The 14856-nt window shown below is 38.4% G+C and overlaps 1 protein-coding gene across 4 annotated transcripts in view; it reads right to left on the reverse strand.

The window, feature by feature from the left end:
* pibf1 (progesterone immunomodulatory binding factor 1) overlaps nucleotides 1–14856 on the reverse strand; it is a 61661-nt gene that overhangs the window by 9422 nt on the left and 37383 nt on the right. For 3 of the 4 annotated variants that reach the window (XM_067404423.1, XM_067404425.1, XM_067404426.1), the window contains exon 15: nucleotides 3965–4095. In XM_067404423.1, the coding sequence (XP_067260524.1) occupies nucleotides 3965–4095 (131 nt within the window). Of the gene's footprint in view, nucleotides 1–3493; nucleotides 3574–3964; nucleotides 4096–14856 lie in introns of all 4 variants that reach the window. The other variant, XM_067404427.1, reaches the window with a different exon arrangement.

Below are 14856 nucleotides of genomic sequence, written 5' to 3' on the forward strand. Positions count from 1 at the left end.
CAATAAACGTCTAACCCAGTGCTTCCCAAACTGTGGGCCGCGGCCCCCCGGTGGGCCGTAGCGGTATTGTAGGGGGGCCGTGGATAGGCTAAATCAAGATATTAAAATAATTAAAAAAATTAAAATATTCTAATTGTTCTGAAATGTGATTTCTTCCCTCCTTATTACACAAACATAAAACATGTAAAAACATTATTTTTTCACATTATAGCGAGGTGAGATACATTACTTATTGTCAAACTGACGTCAGTTGCTTAGCAGGAATTCACAGTTGGTCAATTCAATAATGCCACGGTGGAGCAGAGGATGACAATAACCCAATAACAGACCTAACTGCACTTCAAGTAAATGTAAAACTAGTAAGTAGCTACAGCGAGGAGTACATGTATCCTGTATGAACCTGAAAAGTTCATTTGCAAAAACCGATAAACGCCATTTTAAAATAAATAAATAAATAAATAACTGACTGCTGTGCGTGTGCATTATTCTCCACATAGACTATAGCACGTTCTGAACTCAAAATCCGTTTTGTCAAAAAGCCGGTATTTTAGTCAAAGCTGACTAAAAGTGATCGAGGATTTATAATTTCGACTCCTGCAAGTCCTTGTACACCTTACACGACTTTTACATGCTGAACCCTTGTTTGTCCTTTTGCGTTTGTGTATGTGTGCGCGCAGAAGTGCGTGGATGCGTGTGTGTTTGTGTGCACGTGTGTTTGAGTGCGTTTTAAATTACTTGGTTTTGTTTAACTCTGAAACATGAAATGTGGAGTTGCTTTTGCCAAAAAACGACTGTTGGAGTTATCTGCTTTTGCTAAAACTTTTAATTTTTTTTTTTTTTTTTATACATACTTTTAATTTTGTTATCTTTAAGTTATCTGTTTTTGCAAATGAACTCTTTAAATATATTTGTAAAGAATGTTTACGTCATCTTTCACAGGAATATAAAAATATTACATTTTATGGTAGTTTCTTACAAACTGAAAAAGAAATTCTTACAAACTGGTTAATAAATGTTGATAATTTTGTGCAAAGAGACTTTATGAAATATATCTAATATACAAATATATATATATCGTCGTGGAGCTTTTGCTATGTTTTTGGGGGGGCCTTACCACTCTGAAGTTTGGGAAGCTCTGGTCTAACCAATAAGCATTACGGTCGAGGAGAGAGAACGAGCAAGAGGGAGATTTGAAAATAATAATAAAAAAACCCCCTGCAAAACGAGAGAACGATAGATTTTCAAAAGTATATTACTGGAATGAAGGTTTATGACTGGGCAAGCGCATTAGGACCAGCGTTTATATTAGAAAAGCTTTGAGAGAGCTAAGCGGGAAGGCCTAAAAACAGATGTGACTGCTTTCATTCCTTTTCATTTAAGTACACTGGGTTTTGATTGTCTGGAGCTGCTGTGCTGTTGGCGACTAACAACGAACACTTGTTTGTATTTACTCTTGTGTACTGTACATTCATTTTTTGTGCTTCCTTGTCGTTTGTTCATCAACTGTGCTTTATTTTCCATGAAGCATTTTGTTGTGCGTCAGCTGTGATAAACAGACATCTACTCGCATTGCGTGTGTAACAGTGGCCAGATAATGAGAGTTTTGCAGTTAAACTACTGCACACTGATGACCGCTAGTGAACGCGGTGTTTAGCGTCATTGGTAGTGCATTCGCTTCGCATGCCAGCAGAGGCCGGGCCGGGGTTCGAGACCGACTCGGAGCAGGGTGGTTAGGATTGGTGGCTGAGTTATAATACAGGATTCTGAAATGTTTTCTTATTGTAAAGACATGATGTTTCGCAAACCACTTTAGATATGCCCCCTCTAGAACCCCCAGAAAGGTACTAAAGAGATCGTTAAAATAGACAACGTGGCTACAAAGAATCAACCATAATTTTATGAAGACACAAAAATACTTTTTGTACGCAAAAACAAAAGAAAAATAATGACTTTATTCAACAATCTTGTCATTCTCCTAACGCAGTTGATGCAATAAACTAAACTAAACTATACTAAACAAAATAACATGTAATTTACTTGAGGTTCTGCCAAAATGTTCTATTTAATGTTATAAATGAGTCCATTTATAAATATCTAAATTAGTCTTTTAATTTTAAATAAATTATGTTATTGTGTTGAAGTAAGCCAGAAAAGCGCAGGTGCTGCTCAGTTCGGCTATATGTAATATTCATATTGATTATGAGCCATGCCAGGCTAACTAACAGTCCCAAGCTTTACATATTGATACCTATGCCAATTAAATTACGCTCATCATAACGCTACTTTACAAAATTTTGCTTTTTCCAGGCGTGTTGCACATGTGAAGCCAGGAGGTTTCTATTTTTACCTATAATGAGGTGATGTTAGCAATATGGACAACACTCTCATGTAATTTTTATGTATGTCACTTTGTTTTTAGACCACAAAATCAAAAATGTAACCAAAGAAGTGTGTTTTTGGTTGTGAGGGAAAGGTAACCTTGCTTCCCAAAGAACATAGCATTAAGTGAACAGTGGAGCTGAGAGATTTGTACTCACGCATTACATTAATGCGTTCTCGAAATATATCATTAAAATAACCATAGAAAACTTAAATTAACTATCAAAATAAGGATAAAGTCATCTCTAATAGTTGCAATAAATTTTTATTGGTTGGTTAAAATGAATAGAGAATATCTTGTGTTTTTCTGTGGCTGCTCGAGTCCTTAGGATTGGCACTTACGGTTTTATAAAAAAGGCCCAGTTCGACGCTGGATTTGCAGATCGTTTGAAACTGAAAGATGGAGCAGTCCCAGCGATAAAAGACCCCGAGTGAGTGAGTCGGAACCGTAGGTGGTAAGTAAAACTGCATCAAATGTCTGTTTTGTTGGCAGTCGGCACGTAAGTGTAAACAACACAAACGTATATTGAATCAAAGGTTATCCAGGAATAATGCGATGAGGTATTGTGTGTGATTAAATACATTTGTTTAGCTCACCATTGATAGCTTCGCTACGCAAAAGCTGCGCATGCACGTCTCTTTAGCTTCACTCATGGCACGCCTCCAGGAGCTCGGCTATTTTCGGAAAGACTCGGAACAGTGTATCTGTCTTTTATAAATCTGATAAAACTAAAGACTCTTTGGAGTTATGAAGGATTCTATACTACTCTATAGGTACTCAAGATTAACATTAGATTGGCAGAAAGTGTGTGAGTTATGTACCCTTTAAGTGTTTTTTTTAATTTTTTTTATATGAAAAAAAAAAGTTATTAAACCTTTTAGGGAGGAAAACACTTTTTGTGTTTTTAATACTGTGTATAATACAACATTTGTGAAAGATTCAGCAATTATATATGAAAATTGGATGCCATCACATGCCTATGCAAGAACAGTCCCCCTGGCCACAAGTAGCCATCTAATCATAGCTGAAAAATGCTGAAATTTAGTGCTGAAAAATTTGAAAAATGTACATATTTTTCACATTAACCCCAGGAGTATCTCTAAAGGCACTTACACAGGAGAATGCCTGCTTTGCATATAGTGGTAGGAAAATACATCTGTCATTGATATGTCACCAAGCCAAGAAAAACTTGCCTAAAAAAAATAAAAGAAGAAGATAAAAAGTAGGCATCCAGCCACCCATGAATGCACGCACATGCACTCCTACTAAGAAGCTGACAGGTGGGTATGGCTCCTGACCTTTATGAGTCAGGTCTATTGCATTTGCTCCTCAATTAAATGGAATGTATTTAAGATATTTCAGATATTGCCTACTGTCTTTCCTCAGTCAATACAAATGCATACTTTGTAACATTTGCAGTCAGAAACCGTTGCAACTATTGTTACAAAACAAAGGCAATGCTTCTATAATGACTCCACCTACATCTTTTCAAAATAAAACCTTTGTAAAGATTTCGTATGGTGCTGGTTATTTATAAAAAAGGATTATCCGTAAATCTGTGATGTTTATTTACTTCCCCTTTACCTCACTTCCTCTTCTAACTGCGTGAGACGGTCTTTCAGCGTGTGGATTTGAGTGTTTCTCTGTCGAACGGTCTCAATCAGGTAGCTGTGTGGCTGCTGGGCCTGCTGAAGAAGCTGGTTGGCTGCCTCCAACTAAAATAAAGTAAAAAAAATAAAAATAAATAATAATAATTGGGTGAACTAATGATACTTTTTATTATACATATTTTTACATTTTTACATGTTTTTAAATGTAATTCTTTGCAAATCTCAATGTGAATATCTATATTTAATGCCTGAATTTACATTCAGAATTTTAAATCACTGATTTTATTTTTCATTTTCTTTTAATATATACAACATGTACACATGCATACATACCGCCCACTAGAAATAAACATTTTTATTCAGCAAGGATGCATTAAACTGACTGAATGTGACAGTAAAGATGTCTACATTCTATATTTCAGATAATTCTGTTCTTTTAAACTTTCAATTCATCAAAGAATCCTGAAAAAATGCATCATGATTTTCCACAAGAATAATAAGTGTCACAGCGCTTTTTAACAGAGATAATAAAAATGCTAAATGTTTCTTGAGCAATCAGCATATTAGAATGATTTCTGAAGGATAATGTTATACTGAAGACTGTGGTTTTGCCATCAAAGAAAAACTGTTCCCTTTCGATACTTCACTCGTACTGCGTATGGGGAAAAGTCTCCCTTTTTCCCCGTCACTGAAGCTGCACCGTCATTGGTTCACTCGTGAGAAGTTGTTGAACCAATGACGGCGCGGCATAGCTGCGCGGCCTATGGCAACAAAGCGCGCGAATATTCCTGCCGAAAGGGGCGGGCTTTAGTGCTACACTGCGCAAAATAATTTGCCAGGTCTATGGAAACCCTACTTAGAGGTTGTTCCACATTATTAAGCATTATTTCTGAAGATGAAAAGCATGAAATGGTGCAATGTTGTGCGAAAGGCATGAAAACAACTAATATTGTGTGAAACTGAGTGGAGATTATTGAATTATCATAAGATTTGTGAGTGTTTTAGAACACAACAGAACTTGGTCAGATAAAATGAATGAAAGTTCCTGTCAAAAAAATTTATTGTATTAAAAGGGCAGCTATAAAAAAAGCCAGTGTTGGGCAGCAAACAGGTATTTGAAGCCACTGGTGTCTCTGGAGTCTCAAGAAGCTCTCCATGCTGGCTGGCAGTTGTGCGTAAAGATGCATTTCAGCCACTCCAAACCAAACCTCACAAAGAGAAACATTTACAGTGGGTGTAGAAATACATTTTAAAACAGTTTTATTGCTGTGGTGTTTTTTTGCAGCATGGGATAGTGCATAGTGCAGTGTACAATAGTGCATTCTACTATGCACTACCCACCTTTTTATACCATAGCTGAAAATGGCCAGTTATGAACTCCACATATCTTGCAAAAGTCATTTTAATACCCTCCATCTCTTTTCCCAATATTCCAGCCCAAATCATCACCCACCAGCTCCTTGCTGACGTCGCAGTCTTGTTGGAACGTGGTGGCCATTCACCAACCATCCAGAAATCCATCTATTTAGACCATCCATTGTAGTACAGCATTAATCAGTGAATAAAACTATTTAAAAATTAGTCTTCATGTATTTCTAAACTTGACAGTAACTTTTCTTAATAAGCCTTTATCTGACCGAGTTCTGCTGTGCTCTAAATCACTTACAAATCTGATGATAATTCAATAATCTCCATTCAGTTTCACACAATATTAGTTGTTTTCATGCCTTTCGCACAATATTGCACCATTTCATGCTTTTCATCTTCAGAAAGATCTTTCTTCCTCTCCATATTGCATGAGAACTGTGACTTGTTTAATAATGTGGAACAACCTCTAAGTAGGGTTTCCATAGATCTGGCAAATTATTTTGTCTGAGATTGATACCAATTATCTAAAAAGACATGGATAAATAAACAAACAAACATTTTCTTAGAAAAACTAAAATCTGAATGTTTATTCTACTCAAATCTTACTGATGATATGTCACTTGCATCATAATTTGGAATGCAGTGTATATAAGCCGGTGTTTCGCCATAGGATTTCAGTCCTTTCTCCTACGACTACATATCTCTTCGCTGATCTCCGTGCTGAAGCCGAAGAAGCTCGCCGCCTGGAAGAAGCAGCTCTCGCCGCCGTTGAAGAGGCCCCGCAGCGGACCCAGCTGAGCCGCCGGACTACGACAGCGCCGGCGCCCTCTTCTAGACGCCTGCCGCCTGCTTCCTGTTCCGGCCGCCGTCTCAGCCGTCTCCTGCCGCCATCCGGCGCCCCCTCTGAGAGCGTTTTCCTCGCGGTGAGCTGCGCTCACCAACGCTTCGAGTGCATGAGTCTGGCCTCTCTGCGCTCGCGGGTTGCTCACCAAAGGGTCTCCGGTCTCAAAGCAACGCCTCTCGTGTTGGATTGTCGACGCCATAGCTTCTTCTTGGTCCTGGAGTTTCTATCAAAGACATCTGTGAGACGGCCGGCTGGTCCTCGCCGTCTACCTTTGTCAGAATTTACCAGTTGGACATTCCGACTTTGCAAGCTCAGGTCCTTTCGGTGTGATGCAGCGGCCTCTTCGAGCTCCGCCTCAAACCGGTTCAGGAGTGATCTCCTCTTGTAGTGTAACTAAGGGTTCGACGGCTTCGGCCTTCTTACTAGTTTCGTGGACCCTTCTAGGCGTCCCAAACATGTCCAGTTGTTCCCTGCCGTGGCACAGCGCGGTTGAATTCGTTCCCCATACGCAGTACGAGTGAAGTATCGAAAGGGAACGTGCTCGGTTACTAACGTAACCTCGGTTCCCTGAGATACGGAACGAGTACTGCGTTACTTGCTGTGCCACGAGGCTGCGGCTTCAGGGTCGTCGCTTCAGTCGATATGGCCTTTGCGCGCTTTGTCGCCATAGGCCGCGCAGCTATGCCGCGCAGTTACACTGCGTTATTGAAAAGGCTTCAGTGACGGGGAAAAAGGGAGACTTTTCCCCATACGCAGTACTCGTTCCGTATCTCAGGGAACCGAGGTTACGTTAGTAACAGAGCACGTTTTCTTTGTGGTTTTGAATTGTAATAATATTTCACAATATTATTATATTCTTTATTATATTAAATTAAAAAAAATGCACGGAAGTGTATAAACAGACTGCAAATATGATGAATGAATTTTTTTTTAGGAATACATGATATGCTTATGCTCATCAAAAGGACACATCTAAAGTACAGTCCTTTAAATGATCAGTTATAATCCCATCTGCCATTACATTATGTCAAGCCCATCAGTCAGTGACTGTCAAGAATGATAAGATACAGAGCATGAAACAGAAGATGACTTGTGGACCAGTTCACAGGTAAGATCTTGCTATCTCTGGGCTTCTGAGGCAGGGTGCGGTTCTTAAAGTCTGCATGCAATGTGAGGCTGCCGCTGTGTGGGTGGCTAAGTGAGCAATCTAAAGGAATTTTGTAAAGAAAACTTGGTTTTCATCTTCAGTGAATTACAAAGACACAAGTGCCAATCAGTCATGTCTGACAAAGTAAAGGTCTGTTTGCTAAAAGCGGAGGCCAGGTTCATGGTAAACTCATTAACACTGTTCAACGTCTCTTCCAATTGGCTGAGGATAAGCTGGAGTGTGTGTCTGATAGGGCAAAGGAAAAGGGCGATCACTTCATTCCTACAAGGGATGAAACACGCGACTGAGAAACGTGATGAATGTAAACACGGCATAAGCATATGGGGGCCAAATCCAGTAAATCAACACATTGATGTTTCAGGTGCTTTGTGAGAACACCAAGCATGACTGTTACAGTCTGCTATTATCTTGTTATGACATATTTAAACGTCAATGAAAGGAAAAGCTCAGATGTTATGTCTGTGGGAGCAAGTCTAATATATATAAAGTGCTTTTTTTTTGGGGTAGTTTTGAAAGATGCAATTAAGTTTTCCTCCCTCTGGCCATTCCCTATTAGCCTGGTGTGCCAGACCAAACTGTAAGAACACCATTCGGCACTTTTTGTCTCAGCACACTGCTAATAGGACAATGATAATTACCTTGTTGACAATGCATTATTACTCCCTTTTAAAAGAGTAGATCTATTCCTTTTGTTCATGAATCATTTTACTTCTGCCCAAGAACAGCATGTACCAGGGTTAAAATGTGGTGTAAAAGGGCAGAAAGGAACAAGTATAGACTTGCGATGCCTCTTTATTAAAAGCTAATCCAAACTCATCTTGACGACTATCTCTCTCATTTACAGGATTTACTGTATATATAATTTTTATATGTATTTACATAGACCTTTCTGTGGATAAGATACAATTAAATGTAATCAAAGTTTCTACCAATCCAAGTACCAATGATTATTTTATTTTATTTTATTTTTTTTGTCTTTCAGGGCATTGATGTGACATTATGCTTTGGATTGATCAAAAGGACTATGACTTTACAGTTTAAATAGACATAATTGAGCAGCCTAATCTAGATAAATGGTCCAGATGTACACCTCTGTACACCACATCAAATATTTTCTTTATTCTTTAATGTTTTTTAAAAGTCTCTTATGCTCATAAAGGTTGCATTTATTTGATAAAATACAGTAAAACAGTAATTCTGTGACATATTATTACAAAATTATTAAATTTGTATTATTAAAATAACTGCTAAAAAATAATTTATTCCTCTGATGGCAAAGATGAATTTTCAGCAGCCATTACTCCAGTCTTCAGAGTCACATGACCCAAAAAGACTCCAAGCTTTTGAATCAAGGTATATAAACTTCTCTCATCATGGCAAAATATTGAAAAACTAGAGAAAATATTTTTTCTTGATTATTGATTATTCAGATGTGGAGCAGACTTCAGCTGATGTTTGTTCAGGGTTTTTTCCCCAAACAACACAGTTATGGGAAAATATTTTGGCCATGTTTTTTGTCAAAATATGGGCCGATCAAGCTAGGAATTGCTTTGAACATTGCAATAAGGATGGGGGTTTACTATTTGAGCAGCATAAACAAAATTATAAGTAATATAATAATGTTTTTTAATGCCATTATTCAACTAACAAGACCTTATGAAGGTCAACCCATATGAACTATCATTAACAATACTGATTTAAGTAAACAATAAGCACCTTCATTCTGAGACATTTAAATGAAAGAAACAAGTCAATAAGAGAGTCAGATATGGATCCAGTAACTGATTCAAGTCATGATTCATTGGTACACTGTTTTTTTTGTTTGTTTGTTTGTTTGTTTGTTTGTTTGTTTGTTTGTTTTATCACCAAGAAACACTGAAGTTCTCCGTGTTCAGATCCAGGATTAGTTCAATTAATTAATTTTAACTTCCTAGCCCAACATCATATCCAAATGTTGTCTTTCCAAGAATCAGAGACCTGTCGACTAGGTAACTTCACTAACTCTAATTACAAGGCAGAGTTACACAATAAAATTTACAGGAATTTTATTACTAATTCTTGCCAAAAAATGTATTGCATAGTGTGGAACTGAATCACGTCATTGTACTTGGAACGTGGATTTCATAAATGAATAGATGCATGTACCTATGAAGCAAAACATCCTAAAAAAATAATCTATAAAATACATCTTATTTTAGACTATATCAAGAACATCAGGACCAGATCAATTCTCTCTCTCTAAATAAATAACATATTTACTTTATGGTATATCACAATACAGTAGCTAATCTAACCTACATCATCCTCTATGCCCCCTTTTTGGTGTGAATTTGTCAGTTCTTGTGATTTGATTTATTTTTATGTTGTAGTTGTATAAATGTAAATGGGCTAAAGTGTTTTAATGTGTAATAAATAAGATCTCTCTAGAGTTTTCCATTGTAAACAGTATAATTCAGTGCAAGTACATAGGGTCATCTTGATTGCATTTTTTTACTGCAGTCTTGGCCTGAACAACAATTAGGAAAGAGAATCTTTGTTGACAATACAATCTAATCTGTCGGTTTGGGTCAGCCTGATAAAATAAATAAAAGATTCTGCAATCGCAGTAATTCTGTTGTTAACTTATGTTCCAGTGAAAACTATGCATATTATCTTAAAATATACATTGATACCTGTTCACTAAGCATTATCATAGGCTATGTATTCTATCTGAGTAATAAGCAGCTGATATGCTTTAAATCACCTAATGAAACCAATTATGTGTTGACTAACTGATGACTAACAGCTCAAAATCGCAAGGGTTGGAGTTTTTCAGCAGCTTCTGTACATTTTAAAGAGACATTCATAGAGTTGTATTTTTTATTAGGGGCCAAGCACCGAAGGTGCTTAGGCACCTATTGTTATTGTTGGCGTTCCGTACGCTTATTATTAGGGGCCAAGCACCGAAGGTGCTTAGGCACCTATTGTTATTGTTGGCGTTCCGTACGCTTATTAGGGGCCAAGCACCGAAGGTGCTTAGGCACCTATTGTTATTGTTGGCGTTCCGTACGCTTATTATTATTCTTCCGCTTCTTCTTCCGCTCTTGAAGTCTATGGCAGCCCATAGAACCGCTTGCGGGAAAGTTGTGAAATTTGGCACACAGTTAGACGACAGTCTGACCTTTGTCCATAGCAAATTTGGAGTCTCTAACTCAATCCCTCTAGCGCCATCAGCTGTCCAAAGTTGCACTTATGTTTATGTTAATAACTTTTGAACCATAAGGGCTAGAAACAAAATTCCTCTTGTGAATTCCTCTGATTCCTTGGGTCAAGACGAATCGATTGCACCATATGACGTCATTTTCCGTCATGAAAATTTTTCCGCCATTTTGAATTTTCTGAAAAACGTACTTTTTCGAACTCCTCCTAGGCCGTTACTCCAATTTTCACGAAAATTGAACCAGATCATCTTCAGACCATGCCGACAAAATGTTATGGAATTCAAGTTGATTTCTCAAACCGTTTTCGAAAAACACGCAAACGAATTGTACGTAGTGCTTGCGAAAATAGACATAAGGCTGTATCTCCGCAACGCTTTATCGTATTCAGACCAAACTTGGTAACTGTCATCACAAGCATGACCTGAGGCAACATGCAGCGTTTCGGCGCAGCGCCACCTAGTGGTGCGGAGATATGAAAAATGGCTATTTTTACTTATAACTTCTGATGGGTTTGGCCAAAAATCATGAATTTGGTCTCGTTGGATTCGGGGAATCATGCCGAGTCGAATGATATCCAATTTTCCCATATTGGACATTTTGGCCGTCGGCCATTTTAAATTTGGTGCTAAAATGCTGTATTTTACGAACGCATTAGCGTATCGTTATGAAACTCGGTATGGGTCATCAGCACAATGCCCTGAAGGAGCATACCAAGTTTAGGACCAGCGCCACCTTGTGGTCAAAAGTTATAACAAAATTTACAAAAATGCTAATAACTTTTGACTATATTAACCGATTGTAATGAAACTGTTTTCAGTAGATTCCTTGGGTCATGCTGAGAACATAGATATCAAACTTTCCATAGTCAGCTGAACTTCCTGTCCGCCATATTGTTTTTCTTTAAAAACCTACTTTTTCGAACTCCTCCTAGACCGTTGCTCCGATTTTCACCAAAATCGAACCGTATCATCTTCAGACCATGCTGACAAAAAGTTATGGATTTCAAGTCGATAAGTCAAACCGTTTTCGTATACCAGAGCAACGAATTTGAGGCATGATGCAAAAATGACTCTTGAAGCTGTATCTCTGCAATGCTTTATCATATTCAGACCAAACTTGGTACGTGTCATCACAAGCATGACCTGAGGCATCATACAGTGTTTCGGCGCAGCGCCACCTACTGGAGTGGAGATATGAAAAATGGCTATTTTTGCTTATAACTTCTGATGGGTTTGACCAAAATTCATAAATTTGGTATGGTTCATCAGGACAATGCCCTGAAGGAGCCTGAGAAGTTTCGGACCAGCACCACCTTGTGGTCAAAAGTTATAACAAAATTGACAAAAATGCTAATAACTTTTGATAATATCTACCGATTGTAATGAAACTGGTCTCAATAGATTCCTTGGGTCATGCTGAGAACATAGATATCAAATTTGCCATATTCAGCTGAACTTCCTGTCCGCCATATTGTTTTTCTTTAAAAACCTACTTTTTCAAACTCCTCCTAGACCTTTGCTCCGATTTTCACCAAAATTGAACCGTATCATCTTCAGACCATGCCGACAAAAAGTTATGGATTTCAAGTTGATAAGTCAAACCGTTTTCGTATACCGGAGCAAAGAATTTGAGAGATGATGCAAAAATTACTCTTGAAGCTGTATCTCTACAATGCTTTGACATATTCAGACCAAACTTGGTACGTGTCATCACAAGCATGACCTGAGGCATCATACAGTGTTTCGGCGCAGCGCCACCTACTGGAGTGGAGATATGAAAAATGGCTATTTTTGCTTATAACTTCTGATGGGTTTGACCAAAATTCATTAATTTGGTATGGGTCATCAGGACAATGCCCTGAAGCAGCCTGAGAAGTTTCGGACCAGCGCCACCTCGTGCTCAAAAGTTATAACAAACTTGACAAAAATGCTAATAACTTTTTTTTCTAATTGCTCACTGCTGCTGTTGGTCTGATGCTCACGGCCATGTTGGCTGGCTTCTTGTGCCGTTTTTGTGCTTGGCCCCGTAATTGCTGCTTGCAGCTATATTTATTATTCTTCTTCTTCTTCCGCTCTTGAAGTCTATGGCAGCCCATAGAACCGCTTGCGGGAAAGTTGTGAAATTTGGCACACAGTTAGAGGACAGAATGACCTTTGTCCATAGCAAATTTGGAGTCTCTAACTCAATCCCTCTAGCGCCACCAGCTGTCCAAAGTTGCACTTATGTTTATGCTAATAACTTTTGAACCATAAGGGCTAGAAACAAAATTCTTTTTTCCTATGATTCCTTGGGTCAAGACGAATCGATTGCATCATATGACGTCATTTTCCGTCATGAAAATTTTTCCGCCATTTTGAATTTTCTGAAAAACCTACTTTTTCGAACTCCTCCTAGGCCGTTAGTCCGATTTTCATGAAAATTAAACCAGATCATCTTCAGACCATGGTGACAAAAAGTTATGGAATTCAAGTCGATTGCTCAAACCGTTTTCGAAAAACACACGAACGAATTGTACGTAGCGCTTGCGAAAATAGAAGTAAGGCTGTATCTCTGCAACACTTTATCATATTCAGACCAAACTTGATACATGTCTTCACAAGCATGACCTGAGGCACCATGCAGTGTTTCGGCTCAGCGCCACCTACTGGTGCGGAGATATGAAAAATGGATATTTTTGCTTATAACTTCTGATGGGTTTGTCCAAAAATCATAAATTTGGTCTTGTTGGATTCGGGGTATCATGCCGAGTCAAATGATATCCAATTTTCCCATATCGGACATTTTGGCCGTCGGCTATTTTGAATTTCGTGCTAAAATGCTGTATTTTACGAACGCATTAGCGTATCGTTACGAAACTCGGTATGGGTCCCCAGCACAATACCCTGAAGGAGCCTGAGAAGTTTCAGCACTGCGCCACCTTGTGGTCAAAAGTTATAACAAAATTTACAGAAATGCTAATAACTTTTGAGTATATTAACCGATTGTAATGAAACTGTTTTCAGTAGATTCCTTGGGTCATGCTGAGAACATAGATATCAAACTTTCCATAGTCAGCTGAACTTCCTGTCCGCCGTATTGTTTTTCTTTAAAAACCTACTTTTTCGAACTCCTCCTAGACCGTTGCTCCGATTTTCACCAAAATCGAACCGTATCATCTTCAGACCATGCTGACAAAAAGTTATGGATTTCAAGTCGATAAGTCAAACCGTTTTCGCATACCAGAGCAACGAATTTGAGGCATGATGCAAAAATGACTCTTGAAGCTGTATCTCTGCTATGCTTTATCATATTCAGACCAAACTTGGTATGTGTCATCACAAGCATGACCTGAGGCATCATACAATGTTTCAGCACAGCGCCACCTACTGGAGTGGAGATATGAAAAATGGCTGTTTTTGCTTATAACTTCTGATGGGTTTGACCAAAATTCATAAATTTGGTATGGTTCATCAGGACAATGCCCTGAAGGAGCCTGAGAAGTTTCGGACCAGCACCACCTTGTGGTCAAAAGTTATAACAAAATTTACAAAAATGCTAATAACTTTTGTCTATATTAACCAATTGTAATGAAACTGGTCTCAGTAGATTCCTTGGGTCATGCTGAGAACAAAGATATCAAATTTGCCATAGTCAGCTGAAATTCCTGTCCGCCATATTGTTTTACTTTAAAAACCTACTTTTTCGAACTCCTCCTAGACCGTTGCTCCGATTTTCACCAAAATTGAACCGTATCATCTTCAGACTATGCCGACAAAAAGTTATGGATTTCAAGTTGATAAGTCAAACCGTTTTCGTATACCAGAGCAAAACATTTGAGATATGATGCAAAAATGACTCTTGAAGCTGTATCTCTGCAATGCTTTATCATATTCAGACCAAACTTGGTACGTGTCATCACAAGCATGACCTGAGGCATCATACAGTGTTTCGGCGCAGCGCCACCTACTGGAGTGGAGATATGAATAATGGCTATTTTTGCTTATAACTTCTGATGGGTTTGACCAAAATTCATAAATTTGGTATGGGTCATCAGGACAATGCCCTGAAGGAGCCTGAGAAGTTTCGGACCAGCGCCACCTTGTGGTCAAAAGTTATAACAAAATTGACAAAAATGCTAATAACTTTTTTTTTCTAATTGCTCACTGCTGCTGTTGGTCTGATGCTCCCAGCCATGTTGGCTGGCTTCTTCTGCCGTTTTTGTGCTTGGCCCCGTAATTGCTGCTTGCAGCTATATTTATTCTTCTTCTTCTTCCGCTCTTGAAGTCTATGGCAGCCCATAGAACCGC

This window comes from Chanodichthys erythropterus, chromosome 12, assembly GCF_024489055.1.
Source record: "Chanodichthys erythropterus isolate Z2021 chromosome 12, ASM2448905v1, whole genome shotgun sequence".
Lineage (NCBI taxonomy): Eukaryota > Metazoa > Chordata > Actinopteri > Cypriniformes > Xenocyprididae > Chanodichthys > Chanodichthys erythropterus.